General features: G+C 51.5%; 1 protein-coding gene across 3 annotated transcripts in view; it reads left to right on the forward strand.

Annotated features, from left to right (window-relative positions):
• The window catches only part of TP63 (tumor protein p63), a 186,443-nt gene that overhangs the window by 142,098 nt on the left and 24,432 nt on the right, over positions 1 to 19,913 (forward strand). For all 3 annotated transcript variants that reach the window (XM_015427170.1, XM_015427169.1, XM_015427168.1), the window contains 5 exons: positions 1,396 to 1,582; positions 10,071 to 10,186; positions 11,772 to 11,881; positions 14,088 to 14,224; positions 18,079 to 18,161. In XM_015427170.1, the coding sequence (XP_015282656.1) occupies positions 1,396 to 1,582; positions 10,071 to 10,186; positions 11,772 to 11,881; positions 14,088 to 14,224; positions 18,079 to 18,161 (633 nt within the window). The remainder of the gene's footprint in view (positions 1 to 1,395; positions 1,583 to 10,070; positions 10,187 to 11,771; positions 11,882 to 14,087; positions 14,225 to 18,078; positions 18,162 to 19,913) is intronic.

Raw genomic sequence — 19,913 nt, forward strand, 5'->3', positions numbered from 1 at the left:
CTGGACTTTGAATGTAGGTTTGCAGATGTGTGACAAACAACTCTTTCAGGAATGCAGGGTTGACCAACAGTTCAGCCTGCAGGTCTGGATTCTCCCGAGGCAACCTTTTCAGTAGCTGGAGAGTGTCATTGCTCAGTTTGCCGAATGGTGGGGGGAGGGCCCTCCCCTCCGGGTGAAGAACGTTTCATGGTCTGGGCCGGATGGAGGGGCAGAGATCTGTGCCTTTCCGCCTTCTGCAGCCCATGGTTTACTTTCCCATTACACGTGTCCCAGAGTACCGTGTGCAATCTTGGAAGGCAATCAGAGAAGGTGGCCCGTATCCAGATGTGCCCAGTGGCCACAGAAGAAGCCGAGGGTCAATTTCTCCGGTTGCACTCCCCCCCCTACTGGGACATGTGGGAAAGGGCAGATGAAGCCCAGGAGGGGGCCAGCAGATGGCCTTCCTTGCACTCCCGGAAGCCAGGCATGTAGCTGAGCACGTGGCCCAATAGTCAGGGGGCAGAATTTTAGTCCCCACATATCCCCATGAGTGGAAGATGTAGAACCACTGGTGCACATGAGCAGAAGGAACCAACATGGTTTGCAGTTGTGTGACGACGTGCACCTTGCAGCGTTCCCGTGGCATTCAGGATCTGTATTGAAAACGGTTGTGTGCACAAAGCCCCACATATATGGCAAGGTTGCGTCAGTATACCATCCAAAAGGACGCTGCCAGTTTGGTGTAGTTGGTTAAGTGTGTGGACTCTAATGTGGGAGAACTGGGTTTGATTCCCCACTCCTCCGCTTGCAGCTGCTGGATGACCTTGGGCAAGCCACAGTTAGGTCAGAGCTGTTCTCTCATGAGCAGTCCTTGAAAGAGCTCTCTCAGCCCCGCCTACCTCACAGGGTGTCTGTTGTGGGGAGGAGAAGGGAAAGGAGTTTGTAAGCCACTCTGAGACTCCGAGTGAAGAGTGGGGTATAAATCTAATATCCTCCTCCTCCTGAGGTGGCTTCTGAGGATAGCCCTCTTGGTCTGCAGTCAAACAGCTGGATTTGAGTCAAGGAGTGCATTAGAGACCAACAAGATGTCTGGGGTATGAGCTTTCAGTTTGGTGTCGTGGTTAGGGGCACGGACTCTAATCTGGGAGAACCGGGTTTGATTCCCCACTCTTCCACATGCAGCTGCTGGTGTGACCTTGGGTCAGTCACAAGTTCTCTCAGAGCTCTTCTCTCAAGGGCAGTTCTAATAGAGCTCTCTCAGCCCCACCCACCTCACAGGGTATCTATTGTGGGGAGGGGAAGGTGATTGTAAGCCACTCTGAGACTCCGAGTGAAGGGCATGGGGTATCAATCCAATCTCCTCCTCCTCCTCCTTTGTGGCTGTCGTTTGACACAGCGTTTATTCTCTTTCCACAGTACTCAACAGAGCTCAAGAAGCTCTATTGTCAAATAGCCAAGACGTGTCCCATCCAGATCAAAGTGATGACCCCCCCGCCGCAGGGCGCCGTCATCCGGGCCATGCCCGTGTACAAGAAAGCCGAGCACGTCACCGAAGTGGTCAAGCGGTGCCCCAACCACGAGCTCAGCCGCGAGTTCAACGAGGGTGAGTCGGGCGGCCAAACCTTTTGCTCTACGTTGTGTCTTCACTGCGCTGCCTGCTGGGTGTCCTGAAAAACCGCCCCGTGGTTCTAACAGAGGATTCGGTGTGGCTTGACATGGCTCGGTTGTAACGGCAAACCGCGTTTTCCAGCAAGCCCTGGAGAAGCTACCGGTACCCTCAAGCATGTGTTGCCGTCTAATTCGTTCCGCTTTTACTGTTGTATCCACGCTGGCCAACCGTGGTTTATACTTCCCCTGCGGATCAGGATTCCAAACCAGTCTTAAACCAGTTTGGTGTAGTGGTTAAGTGTGCGGGCTCTAACCTGGGAGAACCGGGTTTGATTCCCCTCTCCTCCACTTGCACCTGCTGATGTGACCTTGGGTCAGTCACAAGCTCTGGCACAGCTGTCCTTGAAAAAGGGCAGTTTCTGTCAGAGCTCTCTCAGCCCCACCTACCTCACAGGGTGTCTGTTGTGGGGAGGGGAAGGGAAAGGAGTTTGTAAGCCGCTCTGAGACTCCTTTGGGTAGGTGGGGGTATAAATCCAATCTCCTCCTCCTCTTCTTTTTCTCCTTCCTCCTCCTCCACTTGCACCTGTTGGATGACCTGGGGCAAGCCATAGTTCTGTCAGAGCTGTCCTTGAAAAAGAGCAGTTTCTCTCAGAGCTCTCTCAGCCCCACCTACCTCCCAGGGTGTCTGTTGTGGGGAGGGGCAGGGAAAGGAGTTTGTCAGCCACTCTGAGACTCCTTCGGGTGGTGAAGGGTGGGGGGGATAAATCCAATCTCCTCTTCTTCTTCTGTTCGGAACATGAGAGCACCCCTGTTGGGCCAGACGCACAGGCCACCCGGTCCAGCACCTTTTTCCGCACAGTGGCCGACCAGCTGCCCCTCGAAGGCCTGTGAACAGAGCGCAGAAGCCTTTCCCTGTTGCTGCCCCCCTCTAAGCACTGACGATCCAGTGCCTCTGAACATGGAAGTTCCTCTTTGTTGTTGTGGCTGCTCACCATGAGCCTCCCTTCCACCATCTTTTAAAGCCAATTAAACTAGTAAAAAGGTAAAAGTCAAAGGTTCCGTTGCTCGAAAGCCAGTCGAATCCGACTCTAGGGTTGCGGTGCTCATCTCCGTTTCCAAGCCGAAGAGCCAGCGTTGTCCGAAGACGTTTCCGTGGTCATGTTGCCGGCATAACTAAACACCAAGGCACACGGAACGCTGTTACCTTCCCAACGAAGTGGTACCTATTTATCTACTTGCAATTTCTTGCTTTCGAACTGCTAGGTTGGCAGGAGCTGGACACAGAGACAGGATCTCACTCCGTCATGCGGCAATTTGGGTCTCGAACTGCTGAACTACCGACCTTCCACAGCCTGCAGTTCAGCGTCTAGCGGCTGCTATATGTCGGCAGTGAGTTCCGCAGGCCGATTTCTGGTTTACAGGGACAGCACGAATTGAAGCTCGGATGCAGCATCCAGCTGGCTGCAGAAGGAACGAATTATCTCCCGCTGAGGAAGGGGATAGGGTTGCCAACCTCCAGGTGGAGACTGGGGATCTGGAGAAAGTGGCTACTTTGGAGGCGACTCATAGAATCAAAGAATCATAGAGTTGGAAAGGGACCTCCAGGGTCATCTGGTCCAACCCCCTGCACAAGGCGGGGAACTAGTACTCTGTGGCATTATGCCCCACACTCACTTTCCCCCAAACCCTGCCCTCTCCACGCTCCAACCCCAAAGTCTCCAGGAATATCCCAACATAGACTTTAGTGCCTTCGGCACTCATTCACATAGCAGCAAACCTGGGCCGTCCCCCTACCTCTGAGCTGTGTCCTGGGGTCTTGGCCTCAGCCTACAGAATCTGGATTACTGGCCCTGTCTGGCATCTCTGGAGTTTGGAAGGTATGCTGAAAACTGGGAGAAATGCCCAAGGGAATCTGGAGGCTACTTATTTTCTCTGCCCTGGAGCCGTGCTTGTGTCTCATGGACAGTCCAAAACAGCTATCTGTAAGCGTGGTCTGTCCATCCTCCTGAAGAGGGTCAAAGAGTAACATGGGGAGTCCCCAGTATGGGCAGGTGATGAATGATTAAGAGCAGGGGTCATTTGGGGCCAGAGCGAGGCGGAGCAGCACTCTAGCAACCCAGGAGCGGGTACAAATGGCGGTAGCGGCAAGCCCCGCCCCCAGCTCCCAGAGGATCTGGCTGGCTGCTGTTCGAGACAGGATGCTGGAGTAGATGGACTAGATGGACCCTTACTGGTCTGATCCAGCAAGGCTCTTCTGATCTTCTTATGAAGGCCTCGGCCTCTATGCCCTGTTGTTGGACCGCCAGAGGAACTGGTTGACCACTGGGTGAGATAGGAGGCTGGACTAGATGGACCCTCTCTGGTCTGATCCAGCAAGGCTCTTCTGATCTTCTTATGAAGGCCTCGGCCTCTATGCCCTGTTGTTGGACCGCCAGAGGAACTGGTTGACCACTGGGTGAGATAGGAGGCTGGACTAGATGGACCCTCTCTGGTCTGATCCAGCAAGGCTCTTCTGATCTTCTTATGAAGGCCTCGGCCTCTATGCCCTGTTGTTGGACCGCCAGAGGAACTGGTTGACCACTGGGTGAGATAGGAGGCTGGACTAGATGGACCCTCTCTGGTCTGATCCAGCAAGGCTCTTCTGATCTTCTTATGAAGGCCTCGGCCTCTATGCCCTGTTGTTGGACCGCCAGAGGAACTGGTTGACCACTGGGTGAGATAGGAGGCTGGACTAGATGGACCCTCTCTGGTCTGATCCAGCAAGGCTCTTCTGATCTTCTTATGAAGGCCTCGGCCTCTATGCCCTGTTGTTGGACCGCCAGAGGAACTGGTTGACCACTGGGTGAGATAGGAGGCTGGACTAGATGGACCCTCTCTGGTCTGATCCAGCAAGGCTCTTCTGATCTTCTTATGAAGGCCTCGGCCTCTATGCCCTGTTGTTGGACCGCCAGAGGAACTGGTTGACCACTGGGTGAGATAGGAGGCTGGACTAGATGGACCCTCTCTGGTCTGATCCAGCAAGGCTCTTCTGATCTTCTTATGAAGGCCTCGGCCTCTATGCCCTGTTGTTGGACCGCCAGAGGAACTGGTTGACCACTGGGTGAGATAGGAGGCTGGACTAGATGGACCCTCTCTGGTCTGATCCAGCAAGGCTCTTCTGATCTTCTTATGAAGGCCTCGGCCTCTATGCCCTGTTGTTGGACCGCCAGAGGAACTGGTTGACCACTGGGTGAGATAGGAGGCTGGACTAGATGGACCCTCTCTGGTCTGATCCAGCAAGGCTCTTCTGATCTTCTTATGAAGGCCTCGGCCTCTATGCCCTGTTGTTGGACCGCCAGAGGAACTGGTTGACCACTGGGTGAGATAGGAGGCTGGACTAGATGGACCCTCTCTGGTCTGATCCAGCAAGGCTCTTCTGATCTTCTTATGAAGGCCTCGGCCTCTATGCCCTGTTGTTGGACCGCCAGAGGAACTGGTTGACCACTGGGTGAGATAGGAGGCTGGACTAGATGGACCCTCTCTGGTCTGATCCAGCAAGGCTCTTCTGATCTTCTTATGAAGGCCTCGGCCTCTATGCCCTGTTGTTGGACCGCCAGAGGAACTGGTTGACCACTGGGTGAGATAGGAGGCTGGACTAGATGGACCCTCTCTGGTCTGATCCAGCAAGGCTCTTCTGATCTTCTTATGAAGGCCTCGGCCTCTATGCCCTGTTGTTGGACCGCCAGAGGAACTGGTTGACCACTGGGTGAGATAGGAGGCTGGACTAGATGGACCCTCTCTGGTCTGATCCAGCAAGGCTCTTCTGATCTTCTTATGAAGGCCTCGGCCTCTATGCCCTGTTGTTGGACCGCCAGAGGAACTGGTTGACCACTGGGTGAGATAGGAGGCTGGACTAGATGGACCCTCTCTGGTCTGATCCAGCAAGGCTCTTCTGATCTTCTTATGAAGGCCTCGGCCTCTATGCCCTGTTGTTGGACCGCCAGAGGAACTGGTTGACCACTGGGTGAGATAGGAGGCTGGACTAGATGGACCCTCTCTGGTCTGATCCAGCAAGGCTCTTCTGATCTTCTTATGAAGGCCTCGGCCTCTATGCCCTGTTGTTGGACCGCCAGAGGAACTGGTTGACCACTGGGTGAGATAGGAGGCTGGACTAGATGGACCCTCTCTGGTCTGATCCAGCAAGGCTCTTCTGATCTTCTTATGAAGGCCTCGGCCTCTATGCCCTGTTGTTGGACCGCCAGAGGAACTGGTTGACCACTGGGTGAGATAGGAGGCTGGACTAGATGGACCCTCTCTGGTCTGATCCAGCAAGGCTCTTCTGATCTTCTTATGAAGGCCTCGGCCTCTATGCCCTGTTGTTGGACCGCCAGAGGAACTGGTTGACCACTGGGTGAGATAGGAGGCTGGACTAGATGGACCCTCTCTGGTCTGATCCAGCAAGGCTCTTCTGATCTTCTTATGAAGGCCTCGGCCTCTATGCCCTGTTGTTGGACCGCCAGAGGAACTGGTTGACCACTGGGTGAGATAGGAGGCTGGACTAGATGGACCCTCTCTGGTCTGATCCAGCAAGGCTCTTCTGATCTTCTTATGAAGGCCTTGGCCTCTATGCTCTGTTGTTGGACCTCCAGAGGAAATGGGTGGCCACTGTGTGAGAGACAGGATGCTAGACTAGACGGCCTATTGGTCTTATCCAGCAGGGCTCTTCTTATGTTCTTATGATTATAATTCTAAAAAAAACAATATTTGCTGTCTTCCTTCAGGATGGTATAGTCTTGTGGCTTGAGACCGAAGTTGTTTTGCTGTTTTCTGAGGAGAAATCCAGGTGTTTTCTTTCTTAGCATTCGAAATAAGGTTCGAAGGCAGGCTTTGGGGCCTCCTCTGGGCTGGCTTGGATTTGCTCTGAAGTCCGGCACTGTGCTTGTGTGTGTGGAAAGTGTCATCAGGTCACAGCCAATTTACGGCGAAACCGTAAGGTTTTCAAGGCAAGAGACAGACAGAGGTGGTTTGCCATTGCCTTCCCTCTGCGTAGCAACCCCGGACTTCCTTGGTGGTCTCCCATCCGTTTACTAACCAGGGCCCACCCTGCTTAGCTTCTGAGACGTAATGAGGTCGGGCTAGAGGGAAAATCTTCAGCTCAGCCTCTTAATTTGTAATTCATTTATTTATTTTAAAATCAAGATTAGAGATGGGGAAAAACTGGAAAATTTCGGGGGGGGGGGAACATTCTCCCCCCCCCCCCATTTTTTCCCTTAACCCTTTTTTTTTTTTTTTCCCCAAAAGTCCCGAAAAGTTGGAAAAATTGAAAAAAGAAAAGAAATTGATTACGGAACGTTTTATTTTAACATGATGAATAAAATATTTTAAGGCAAGGTGTTCAAATATTTTCCAAATCATTTCTAAAAAAATAGGTATGGTGTCAGATTGATCTAATTTCTGTGCACTGAGGACAAGCAAGTCCTAGGTTACAAACTGAACTCTCCAATGCAAGAACAAGATGCATTCCTTCCTTCAGGAGATGAAATTGTCACAAGAAAAGAAAAAGGTTTCAGTTTTGTTTTTGCATGTGGGTGGGTATTCTGTTTGTAATAACTGTTTGGATACGCTATATTTTTAATATGCTAGTTGTGATAATTTCATGCCAAGTAGAAATGTCCATAGTCACATTTTATGTTCCTAAAGTAACAGAATGACTTTCAGTCTGGAAAAGAAAAAAGAAGTGCTAATGTAGCATTTTCTTCCATTCCCCCCCCCCCCAAAAAAAACGGGGAAACGGGGTTTTTTCCGAGCTTCAAAATTTTTGGAAATTTTACATCTCTAATTGTTCCGTCTGACGCTAAGTCAGGAGTCAACAGCACCTTCTGGACGTGATTCAACACACGGCCTGAGTAAAGTATAATTTCTATATTGTTGGAGGAATGGCTTCAAGGAAAATATATTTGTTTCCCTGTAGGGATATGGGCCAGAGTGCAACCAGGAGAGGAAATTTAAGGAACGCTTGTATCCCCAGAGTTTTTGGAAGGGAATGTGACAGGGAGAACACACCCCATAGTCCATGCGCCACAGGAGCACTGCTTCCGTTTCTGCAAGCTGGGCGGCCTTGCTTTATTGCCTTCCTTTTTATAAAAAAAAGTTGTGCATTTTCCTAGAAACTGAGATGGCAAGCAGTGTCGCTGAGGGCCAAGCCCATCTGTATTATAAGCTGCCTTGAGCTCTGTAAGGAACCAAGGCGGCTAAAAAAATGTTTTAAATAAGTAAATGAATACGTTTTGTGTCCAGGCCTAGATAGGCCAGTCTAACTTGTTCTCGTCAGATCTTGGAAGCTAAGCAGGGTCTGTCCTGGATACTCCTTGGATCGGATAACAATGATAATTATTACTATTATCATATGGCAGTGTGGTGTGGAATAGCCAGGAGATCCTAAGATTGTCTGGCAGCTAGAAGTTCTAGCTCTTTTAGCGTTATACACCACTAGGTGGCGAGCTAGACTTGCTTTTAAGGCAAGAGACATTTCAGCCGTGGTTTTGCCACTGCGTCATGACCCTGGTATTCCTTGGAGGTTGCCCTTCTAAATACTAGCCAGGGGGCCAACCCTGATTAGCTTCCAAGATCTGACAATATCGGGCAGGCCTGGGCTATCCAGATCAGGGCCGCTTATTTGGGAGACCACCAAGGAAGCTGAAGATGGCTATGCAGAGGCAGGCAATGGCAAACCAACCCTGAACACCTCTTGCCTTGACTTGGATAACTCTGGCTAGCCAGATCTCATCAGATCTCAGAAGATAAGGAGGGTGTCAGAACCCACAGCCAACAACGAAGTACACGCATTCAGGAACGGTTATACTTTTATTGCAGAGCTATAGATGCAGTAACATAGGCACTGTTAAGAATGGCGGCGGCCCCAGGGGCATAATATGATATAGGGTATTCGTATGCAAAACCCCCCCCCCAACAGCACTGGCCAATTAGGTACCCTCCCGCGCGCGGGATAAGGCTTAGAGACCGTTAGGTAGCTGAAGCTGAGAACGAACACTCTCCCATGACACCTAGGGAAAACCCAGACACCACAACACCCTCCTGCACATCTGTATAGATAAGCCTTTCCGCACACAGCAGAGAAAGCACAGAAAGGAATGCAGTAGCAATTAACCTGAAAGGAAAGCAATAGCAATTAACCAGATACAGACCAAACTCCCCAACCTTCATGGCTGACAGAGGGTTAATACTTGGATGGGAGACCACCCAGAAAGTCCAGGGTTGTTGCTCAGAGGCAGGCAATAGCAGACCACCTCTGGAAGCTTCTTGCCTTGGAGACCCTCCGGGGACGCCGTATGTCAGATATATGACTTGATGACATGGAGCGGCCGTGGCCTCACCTTGCAGAGGCTTTGTTCACCTTCAGTGATGCATCTACCAAAATCTGATGGGCTAAATGCCAACCTTGTTGTGGGGTGCCTTTGTCGCAAATCCGGAAGCTGCAGCTGGTGCAGAATGCTGCGGCCAGGCTGTTGATGAGTCTGCCTAGAAGGGACCACATCCAGCCTGTGCTGAAAGCGCTGCACTGGCTGCCAATAGCGTACCGGATTCGCTTCAAAGTGCTGGTTCTTACCTTTAAAGCCCTACATGGTCGGGGTCCGGCTTACCTAAGGGACCGCCTTTCCCCATATGTTTCCCCACGGGCACTACGGTCGGGTGCGAAACATCTCCTGGCAATACCAGGCCCGAAGGAGGCCAGGCTGGCCATTACCAGGGCCAGGGCTTTTTCGGTGGCGGCTCCTACCTGGTGGAACGAGCTCCCGGAGGAGATCAGGGCCCTGCGGGACTTAATGCAGTTCCGCAGGGCCTGCAAGACGGAGCTCTTCCGCCAGGTGTTTGAGTAGGAGCCGCCACTATGGTACCATCATTACCTGGCCCTGGAGGAAAGAACGCCGGCATTGTCCGGAACAGAGGACACTGAGCTAGTAGAGCTGCAGTAAGTTCGTCATCTTTGTGGAATATCTGGAGCACTTTATATATGTAATTTTGTAATGTCGTATAATGTGTAAATGGTTTTTAAAATGTTTTTATGTGTGGGCGTATGCCTGTCTGTGACCCGCCCTGAACCCACTTTTGTGGGGAGGGAGGGCTATAAATCGAAACAAATAAATAAATAAATCTACCAAAATCTGATGGGCTCAACGCCAGCCTTGCTGTGGACCAAATCAGAGGAGATGCTGGAGGTTCAACGACTGGGTCGGTCGGCAGGGCTCAGTGGTTAGAGCCCCAGACCAGGATTTGGGGAGGTGAGAGCTCAGATCCTGCGAAGCAAATCCGATACCCGTCCGACAAGTCGCTTTCTTATGGCCTCGCGGGAACGTTGTGAGGACAGAAAGAGGGGAGGGAGGGGCGTTATATCCTACCCCAAACTCTGTCGTGGAGGAAGGTGGGGAGAGAAAAGAACGACGTGTGTGCAAAAGACTGACCCTTTCCCTCTTCTCCTTCCGCAGGTCAAATAGCTCCTCCCAGCCACCTGATCAGAGTCGAAGGCAACAGCCACGCCCAGTACGTGGAGGACCCCATCACGGGGAGGCAGAGTGTCCTCGTGCCCTACGAACCACCGCAGGTGACTTGGCAAATTATTATTATTGTTTATTTCTTTATAAATTAGGCTTCCGGACCCGCCCTCCCCTGCAAAACAGGGCTCGGCGCGGTGTGCAACAACAAAAACACGTCCATAAGTTAACCAACAATAAAACAAAATACAGCAATTGACATTTACTAGATGGCGCTAAAACGCCACATTGTGCCACTGCCCCAGGGCCGAATACGGGGTGGGGAGACCAGAAACGGAGTGCCAAGCAAGGTGGAAGCCGTCGTTGCCCTCAACGAAAAGCTTGGCGGAACATCTCTGCTTTACAGGCCCTGCGGAACTGCATTGAGTCCGGCAGGGCCCGGATGTTATTCGCCAGAGAGTTCCAGCATGGTCTCCTAAGCCAGGGATATCAAGGATAAGGCCCGGGGGCTGGAATAGGCCCATCCAGGGCTCTTACCTGCCCCACAAGCAACTGGTATGTATGGAAATGTAGAAGAAGAAGAAGAAGAAGAAGAAGAAGAAGAAGAAGAAGAAGAAGAAGAAGAAGAAGAAGAAGAAGAAGAAGAAGAAGAAGAAGAAGAAGAAGAAGAAGAGGAGGAGGAGGAGGAGGAGGAGGAGGAGGAGGAGGAGGAGATTGGATTTATACCCCACCCTTCACTACCCAAAGGATCTCAAAGCAGCCTACAGACTCCTTTCCCTTCCCCTCCACACAACAGACACCCTGTGAGGTAGGTGGGGCTCGGAGAGCTCTGACAGAAACGGCTCTTTTTCAAAAACAGCTCTGACAGAACTACAGCTTGCCCAAGGTCATCCAGCCAGGTGCAAGTGGAGGAGTGGGGAATCAAACCCGGTTCTCCCAGATTAGAGTCCGCGCCCTTAACCACTACATCAAATTGGCTCTCCAGTTTGTAAGGTTCTCCCCCTTTTATAGTATCTCTTGGGGGGTGGGGAAGTCTTGCATGTGATTAAATACATTTATTGGGGCTTTGGTGGGTTCCCCAGTGAATCACTTGCTTTCACTGCTAGGAATCAATTGCTTTTGTTTGCATTTTTAGTTAAAAAAGATATTGTTAACTGGGTTCCAGTACCTGGTGTTACATTTTATGGCACACAGGGCCCAGCCCGACAAAGTCAGATCCGGCCCTCGTAACGAGCGAGTTTGACACCTCTGTCCTAAGCTGTCTTGCCTCTGTGTCACGCCAAACTGATCTTTCCAGCATACAAAACATTAAGATAAGGGCAATTATCAAAAATACTGTGGGTCCAGCCAACTATTTAACATCTCTTGAAATGAAAGGGTTTAGGAGAGCCTTCGCTCTGGCGAGGTGCTCTGCCCTCCGTTATGCTGTACTTGAAGGAAAATACAAGAATGCTCCTTTCTCAGCAAGGCTTTGTGCCTGCCCATTAAGGGAGGTTGAGACTGCAGAGCACATGTTTTTTAGATGTCCGTATTATCAGGTGCTGCGTAATAAAATCACTCCGCTGACTCAACAAATTCCGGGTCTTTCCGAAAAAGCTAGACTCAAGTTTCTTCTGTCTGATAGAATCCCATTTTGCCTCTTGCTGCGATTCGTGCCGTGCACCCCAAATGACCCCTGCATTTCTTTCCCTCCAGGTGGGCACTGAATTCACAACCGTCTTGTACAACTTCATGTGTAACAGCAGCTGCGTGGGGGGCATGAACAGGCGCCCCATCCTTATCATCGTGACGCTGGAAACGAGAGAGTGAGTAGGAATTCGGCGGGGAAGGGAGGTGCAGTCAGCATGGCCGGCAAAGCCCGCCTTAAGGCTCAGCTACCTTTCCGAGTTCAGCGGATGGTGCATGAGCCAGAAAGCGGGAACCAACTAACAGCCTTTTGGTGCGCCTCTCTTCTTGCCCAAGTTCCGGCCACGGTTCGTTGAAGATTTCGAGCCCCACCCCTGTGCCAGGTGCCTTTCGGGCAGCGGACCCTCATCTCGCTTAAGCCGCTCACAATCTGGGTATGACCCTCACTACCAAGGCTCCCTCTAAGCTGTGGAGTCTGGTGAGCAAAAATTCTACTTTGTGAGCTACTGGCGTTAAAGTCGGGATGCGAGCGACTCGGCGACTGCATGAATTAGTTTGCTCTGGAGCCAGCCTTCCTGAGCTGAGACAAAAAGGCGTGAGCTGGAGGATAAAAAAAACTGTGAGATAGAAGAGAAGAAGAAGAGATTGGATTTATACCCCGCCCTTCACTACCCAAAGGTGTCTCAGAGCGGCTTACGAACTCCTTTCCCCTCCCCTCCCCACAACAGACGCCCTATGAGGTGGGTGGGGCTGAGAGAGCTCTTGACAGAAACTGCTCTTTTTCAAGGACAGCTCTTATCAGAACTACGGCTTGCCCAAGGTCATCCACCCAGGTGCAAGTGGAGGAGTGGGGAATCAAACCCGGTTCTCCCAGATTAGAGTCCGTGCACTTAACCACTACACCAAACTGGCTCTCAGAGATAGCTCACACTAACTCAGCTTAGAGGGAACACTGCTCACTACCCACCCCCCAGTCGATGCACTTGAAGCCGTGATGTGGCTTCCGTGGAACCACAGAGGGGTTCTGTTCCACACAGCAAGCAAGATTGTTTTACTGGTTTCCTTGGCTTACCTCTCTCCCGCCATTCTCCCCAGTGGGGAGCAGTGTTCCCTCTAAGGTAAGTTAGTGTGAGTTAGCTCAGTTTTTTAGCCTCCGGCTCACACGTTTTTGTCTTCGCTCAGGAAGGAGGGCTCCGGAGCAAACTGATTTATCCAGTAGCCAAATCGCTCGCTCACAACTTCAGTGCCAGTAGCTTACAAAGTAGAATTTTGCTCACAAGGCATTAGAGGGAACATTGGTGGGGAGCCAGAGGGGCTTACTGCCTTCCCCACTTGTCTGTCGTGTCCTCACCACAGCCCTGTAAGGTAGGCGAGGCTGAGAGTAGCTGGCCCAAGGTCACCTGGCGATCTTCCATGGCAAGCTGGGATTCGAACCTGAGGCCTCCCAGGTTCTGATCGGGTGCACTAACCACTCCACCGCGGTGGCTCATTCAGACTCTCGTATGTCTGCGTATAAATCTGGCAGTACCTGGAATCCAGTCTGCGCGTGGAGAAAGTTATTTGGGCATGCCAGGTGTCTGGCTGCTGGCCTGAACTTTGTAGGCAGTGCAGACTTTTGATTCGTGTCGTCTGATGGGTACTGGGGTGGGGGTGGGTGAGCCCAAGATCATAGTCACAGATCCACTATTGGTCTGATCCAGCAGGTCTCTTCTGATGTTGTTACCAGGGAAAGACCTTGGCCTCTCTGCCCTGTTATTGGCCCTCAAGAGGAACTAGTTGGCCACTGTGTGAGACAGGAGGCTGGAGTAGATGGACCCTCATTGGTCTGATCCAGCAGGTCTCTTCTGATGTTCTTAGGAAGGCCTCTGCCCCTCTGCCCTGTTGCTGGCCATCCAGAGGAACCGGCTGGCCACTGTGTGAGACAGGCTGCTGGACTAGATGGACCCTCACTGGTCTAATCCAGCAGGGCTCTTCTGATGTTCTTATGAAGGCCTCGGCCTCTGTGCCCTGTTGTTGGCCCTCCAGAGGAACCGGCTGGTCACTGTGAGAGACAGGAGGCTGGGCTAGATGGACCCTCACTGGTCTGACCCAGCAGGGCTCCTCTGATGTTCTTATGAAGGCCTCGGCCTCTCTGCCCTGTTGCTGGCCCTCCAGAGGAACTGGCTGGCCACTCTGTGGGACAGGATGCTGGACTTGATGGACCCTCACTGGTCTGATCCGGCAAGGCTCTTCTGATGTCCTTATGGATCTGTGTATACAAAGCCCTTCTTTGGAGCTTACATGAGAAGCTCTCAGGGGCTGCACTCATTTTGCAATGCCCGCATTCTGGTGCCAGCCTTTGCACCGATGTGCAGTAACTGACCTTGCCGTTCTCGATCCCTCCAGCGGGCAGGTCCTGGGGCGTCGGTGCTTCGAGGCTCGGATCTGCGCCTGCCCAGGCAGGGACCGCAAAGCAGACGAGGACAGCATCCGGAAGCAGCAAGTCTCCGACAGTACAAAGAACGGTGATGGAACAAAGCGCCGTAAGTAGCCCGAAGCAAATACCACTCAGGGCTGTGGCTGGATCGGGGACACCCCGGCACGTAGCTCCGTGTGCCAGACGGTGGAGAGGGAAGATCTTCCATGTTATGCTGTTGTGGGATCGTGCAAATATTCCCAATGGCACGGAACCCTTCCGCAAGCAAAAGAGGCTTCTAATGTTGGCTTCTGACGCTGTTTTGCATTCCGGAGTTCCCCTCTTTATGCGCTCGGGAGGAACGGAGCGCCTTGGGGCTGAGCCAGCAGCAAAACCTGTCTGTGAAAGACAAACGTGTTCTCCCCCTTCATTGATTCTCGCAGCCCAAATCCTGCTAAGAGACATTTTATTTATTTCTTTTTACAATATGTATGTCCCGCCTTTCCGCTTTCACAAGCGCCACTGAAGAAGCTAACACATTAAAACCTAACATGGTACAAAATCTAACGCCATTAAAACTGCCCCCTCCAAAGTATGCACACACACACACACACATCATTAAGAACGGGGCTAAAATCTCTACAAAGAAATAACAGCAGCCATTAAAACACTGGTCAGGAAGGAGGGGGTCACCGAGAGCACGCCGGAGGAAGCAAAATAGTCTCCGCCCGCGTTTAGTTAAATATCTGTAATGGCAGCAGCCTCTGCGAAAGCCTTGGTGCGTGGCCAGCCACACAGGGTGGTCCCAGGAATCTCCAGCCGAAGGGAAACCCTTCCTGCACTAGAAAGACTGACACGGATTTTCATAGCAGAAGGTTTTGTGGGCCTTGAGTGCACTTTTTATCAAAGGCATGAACTGAATTCCAAGGCAGCAAGATCTTTAGGAGAATGGAAAAAACCAGGATGAGTTAGAAGGCCTGGTTTCGGGCGGTTCTGTGCAAAGCACAGAGGCACCCAGAAGAGCTCAGTGGTCATTTTTAATGGATAGAATTGGCGGAGATCCAGATAGGCAGTAGTCCAGCGATGCCTAAAGATGGACAGGTGTGTCAGGGCCCTTAGTCAGGTTACTCAACCCAGGGCTTCACGAGAAGATAACTGTTAATTGGTAAATCCAGTACTAGCGACACGTGTACAGCTTGTTTCAGGAATGGCCGCCAGTACTAGGACCTCTGACTATACTAGAATCAAACATCCCCCCTGTAAATATGAGCCAATCGATACATCTCACACGCGCGGGCAAAGCAAGCAAGCAAAGCAAAAGCCGTTGACTTTCCCAGCGGAGAAAACTGCAGCTGGAGCATCTACAAGGTCAAGCCTAAGATAGCAAACGGTTGGTGAGCCAGGGAGAATTGAGACAGAAAACGGGAGGGCACCCCTCCACATTCCAGACCTATGACAGGGCTACCTGACAAGGCGTTTCTCCTAGCCGGGTCTTCATGCCATTGTGCAGGGCTTAGATGTACACAGTGGCGGGGGTGGGGGTGGTTGTGCACAGGTAGGTCAAAGGGCCTGCACACTTAAGGCAAAACCGAGAAAAGCGCTGATTTTTTAAAGTTCATTTATCCGCATTATTTATAGTTCCCCTTTCTTGCAGGGGCTCAAGGCAAACGGCACATAGTGAGTCAGTGCACTCGACAAACTGGGACATACAATACAACAGTGCATTAGGATTTTAGAAGTCTAGAGCCCCCAGAGAGAACTGACACATAGCTTTGGTATTAACATGGCACATTAAGCGGTGCAGAAATGACATGGTGGTATCCTGCTCACAGTAAACTCGCTGTAGCAGTGTAGACAGCCATCTGTAATCCAAGAAAGTAGGTGAAACCGTTTTGTACAGGGCAACCTTTTTGCCCGTGCAGAAAAGCCCTCTTGAATAATTAAGAACATAAGAGACACCAATGTTGGATCAGGCCAAAGGCCCATCCAGTCCGTGTCACACAGTGGCCAGAAATACCAGTGCCATCAGGAGGTCCACCAGTGGGGCCAGGACATTAGAAGCCCTCCCACTGTTGACCCCCCCCCCCAAGCACCAAGAAGACAGAGCCTCACTTGCCCCAGAGCCCCTATCTATACCTTGTGGCTAATAGCCACTGATGGACCCCTGCTCCATATGCCTATCTAATTCCCTCTTGAAGCCGTCCATGCTTGTAGCCGCCACCACCTCCTGTGACAGTGAATTCCATGTTTTAATCACTCTTTGGGTGAAGAAGGACTTCCTTTTATCCGTTCTAACCTGACCGCTCTGCAGTTTCATGGAGTGGCCACGAGTTCTTGTATTGTGAGAAAGGGAAAATTCACTTTTTGCATCGTTGTGGAAAGCCAGGACTTTGTTTGTTTATCAAATGTATACCCCCTCCCTCCCTGCGAACGAGCTCAGCGCAGATCACAACAACAGATCGGCCATTCGGCCACACGACAAAATGATAAACAGTCGGTACTGGTGCCACTGGACTCTAGGCCCATTAATCTGGGCCGCACGCAGATGGTGTCTTCAGTGGGGGTGGGGGCATTCTTTTTTTACTGGACGGCCGCCACCTCAGCCAAAGGCCTGGCGGAGAAGCTCCGTTTTACGGGCCCTGCGGAATGATAGACGGTCCCGCAGGAGCATGTTCCGCCAGGCTGGGGTCAGTGCAGAAAAGTCCCTGCTCAAAGCTAAATGAACGTTCAACCTTTAATAATGTGTTTTAGGGGGGCGGCCGTGTTGGTCTGTGACAGAATGGTTAGATTTGAGTCCAGCAACTCCTCAGAGACCAACAAGCTCTTCAGGGAATGGGGTTTTCGAGACTCAAAGCTCCTCTCGTCAGGTACAAATCGGAACGGAGATCTTGGGAGTCCTTCCAGGCAGAAAGGCGGAGTGGTTGGGGAAGCTGCAGAGAAGGGGGTCAGGACGCAGAGGTACGATGACCAAGGGAGTTGTGGCTCTCGAAAGGTTATATCCCGAAAAATCTGGCTGTTCTCTAAGGTGCTCCTGGGCTGGAATCGAACTTCGATAATCCGGTTATCCTTTAAGGTGCTACTAGACTCAAAGGCTACCAGTTGTGGGTTCAAGGTTGCCGCTGTGGAACGCTGTAAATATATCTTAGCAAAACAAAAATAGAGGGTGTCACGGGTCAGGGGGGTATCACCTGACGCTGCCACCACTCTGGATTTAGGTTCCCTTGAGAAGGCCCAGAGCGCCCTCCCAAGACCTTCAGACCTCCCTTTTGGCAGAATAATAGGCGTGAGGACCAGGCAGAGTGAAACAAGGAAAAGGTTTATTTTATAGGAGGTCAAACAAACAAGGTGCAGAATAATAACAGTAAGTGGGTGAAAAGAAAAGAAATTAAATGCCCTAACGCGTCTAAATATATGCTGTCCCTAGCTCACTATTCCAAGTGACACTGGACTACTCCCCCTTCCCTCAGGATGAGGGTTTCTTCCTGCAGCAGCCTTCCTTCTGGCTCTGCCCTCTTGGAAGAAAGAACAGCTTCTGCTCTGGCACCAGCCCTTTTGTTCCCCAGCCCTCTTCTTCCCTATTGGTCAATTTTGGCTCCAAAACCTCTCAGGGGCTTCTGGGAGTTGTAGGCCCAGCCTCACCTACTGCTAGCCAGGCTCCCTGGGCCTAGTAGGCCTCTGGTGGCACAGCCCAAATCATGACAGGGAGATGGCCAAGTGTTGGGTGGAGATCCTGCCTCTGCTCACCGTACAGCCTGGGTAGCATCCCTTGGCCTTTTGGGCCTCTTTCCTGCCGGACAGATTCTATCGTGGGCTCCAACGTCAGTTCGGAAACTTGAGTTGAAGGGCTTGGGAGGTTGACCGGCGGCCGCAGCCGTCTCAGCAACACTCATGGCTGAGTCGGGGTCCCGAATGGCGCACGACGGGATGCAAATCGAATTAAATAAATGAAATAGAAATAAATTGTATGTTTTCCCTCGGCAGCTTTCCGGCAGAGCACCCACGGCATCCAGATGACATCTGTCAAGAAACGGCGCTCCCCAGATGACGAGCTCTTATACCTGCCGGTAAGGGGGCTCTTCACTTCCTTCCCTCTCGCTGCCGTAGCCTCCCCCCCCCCCAGAGAAACCATCCCCAAATCCAGCATCCTCTGCAGGGAGGGGCTCACTTCAGAGTGATCGGGAGCAATGCTCCCTCTAAGCTGTGGAATCTTGTGAGCACAAAATTCTACTTTGTGGGTTCCTGGCATTAAAATTGTGAGCGAGTGGTTTGGCTGCTGCATCAACCAGTTTGCTCTGGAGCCCTCCTTCCTGAGCAAAGATAAAAACGTGAGCCGGAGGCTAAAAAACTGTGAGCTAGCTCACACTCACTCAGCTTTGAGGGAACACTGATTTAATTTATTTATGCCCACCTTTGTCCCCGACGGGGGGACCCAAAGCACCTTACCTCATTCTCTCCTCCTGCATTTTAGCCTCACAACGACCCTGTGAGGTGGTTTAGGCTGAGAGAGCATGTGACTGGACCAAGGTCACCCAGCAAGCTTCCATGGCTCGAGTGGGAACTCAAACTCGGGTCTCCAAGATCTTAGTCCAACACTCCTAACCACTACTTGAGTGGTCTGGGACCAGCGTATCCGTGGGACCTTCTCCTCTAGTACGCCCCTGGTGGGAGAGCATTATGCTCTTCACAGAACAACTTCCTGGTGATCTCCAGCCCTAGAGACATCCATGGTCCTCAACCTGGTGGAACTCTCTGCTACATAACATTAGGTCCTTGCAGGATCTCATGCAATTACACAGGGCCTATAAGGCCAGGGCCGGCTCACTCACTAGGTGAACTAGGCAATCGCCTAGAGCTGGCTGGCCCTTAGGGGCGCCAAACTGCACCTGGCCCCGTAAGCTGGGGCCAGCCCTGTGTAAGGCGGAGATGTTCCGCCAAGCGTTCGGTTGAGGATAGCGACGGCTTGCATCACCCTGTCTGGATCCTTATCTCCTGAACGATCTACTCCTACCCACCCACCCCCAACCCGGTGCCGTGATGCACCCGCAGGCCAGAAACGGCAGGGAACCACAACATTTCGCCACTCTATCTGAATGAATGAATGATGTGTTCTGATGATGGTTTTATGGTTTTTAAATTTGTGCATTACCTAGAGCCCCACAGTCGTGGGGATCGGGCGATTCAGAAATGCAATTAAATAAATAATACACCACGCTGGCTGTCTTTCCCCAGTGCTTGGGCATGCGCAGAGCAGTTTGGGGCAAAGAGCACCAGTTTCCGGGAACGGCTTAGAAGCAGGGAGGCTCTCTCTCTCTCTCTCTCTCTCTCTCTCTCTCTCTCTCTCTCTCTCTCTCTCTCTCTGCTCCTGACCTCACCCAACTTCTGAAATAGGAGCGGGTCGTTTGGGGTCAGGGGATGGGGAAAGCCCTCTGCCCCAGGAGGATCAGAAGCGTTGAATACTGGGAAGGAGTGAGGCTCTCCACCCTCGCCACCGAATTTCCAAAACTGTGCATGCCGAGAGAGAAAAAGAAGAAGAAATTGGATTTATACTCCGCCCTGCACTACCCAAAGGAGTCTCAGAGGGACTTACAAACTCCTTTCCCTTCCCCTCCCCAGAACAGACACCCTGTGAGGTAGGCGGGGCTGAGAGAGCTCTGACAGAAACGGCTCTCTCTCAAGAATCAAATAAAATCAAAATCAAATAAAATCAAAATCAAATAAAATCAAAATCAAATAAAATCAAAATCAAATAAAATCAAAATCAAATAAAATCAAAATCAAATAAAATCAAAATCAAATAAAATCAAAATCAAATAAAA

Source organism: Gekko japonicus, unplaced genomic scaffold (genome assembly GCF_001447785.1).
Source record: "Gekko japonicus isolate JY-2015 unplaced genomic scaffold, Gekko_japonicus_V1.1 scaffold759, whole genome shotgun sequence".
NCBI classification, from domain to species: domain Eukaryota; kingdom Metazoa; phylum Chordata; class Lepidosauria; order Squamata; family Gekkonidae; genus Gekko; species Gekko japonicus.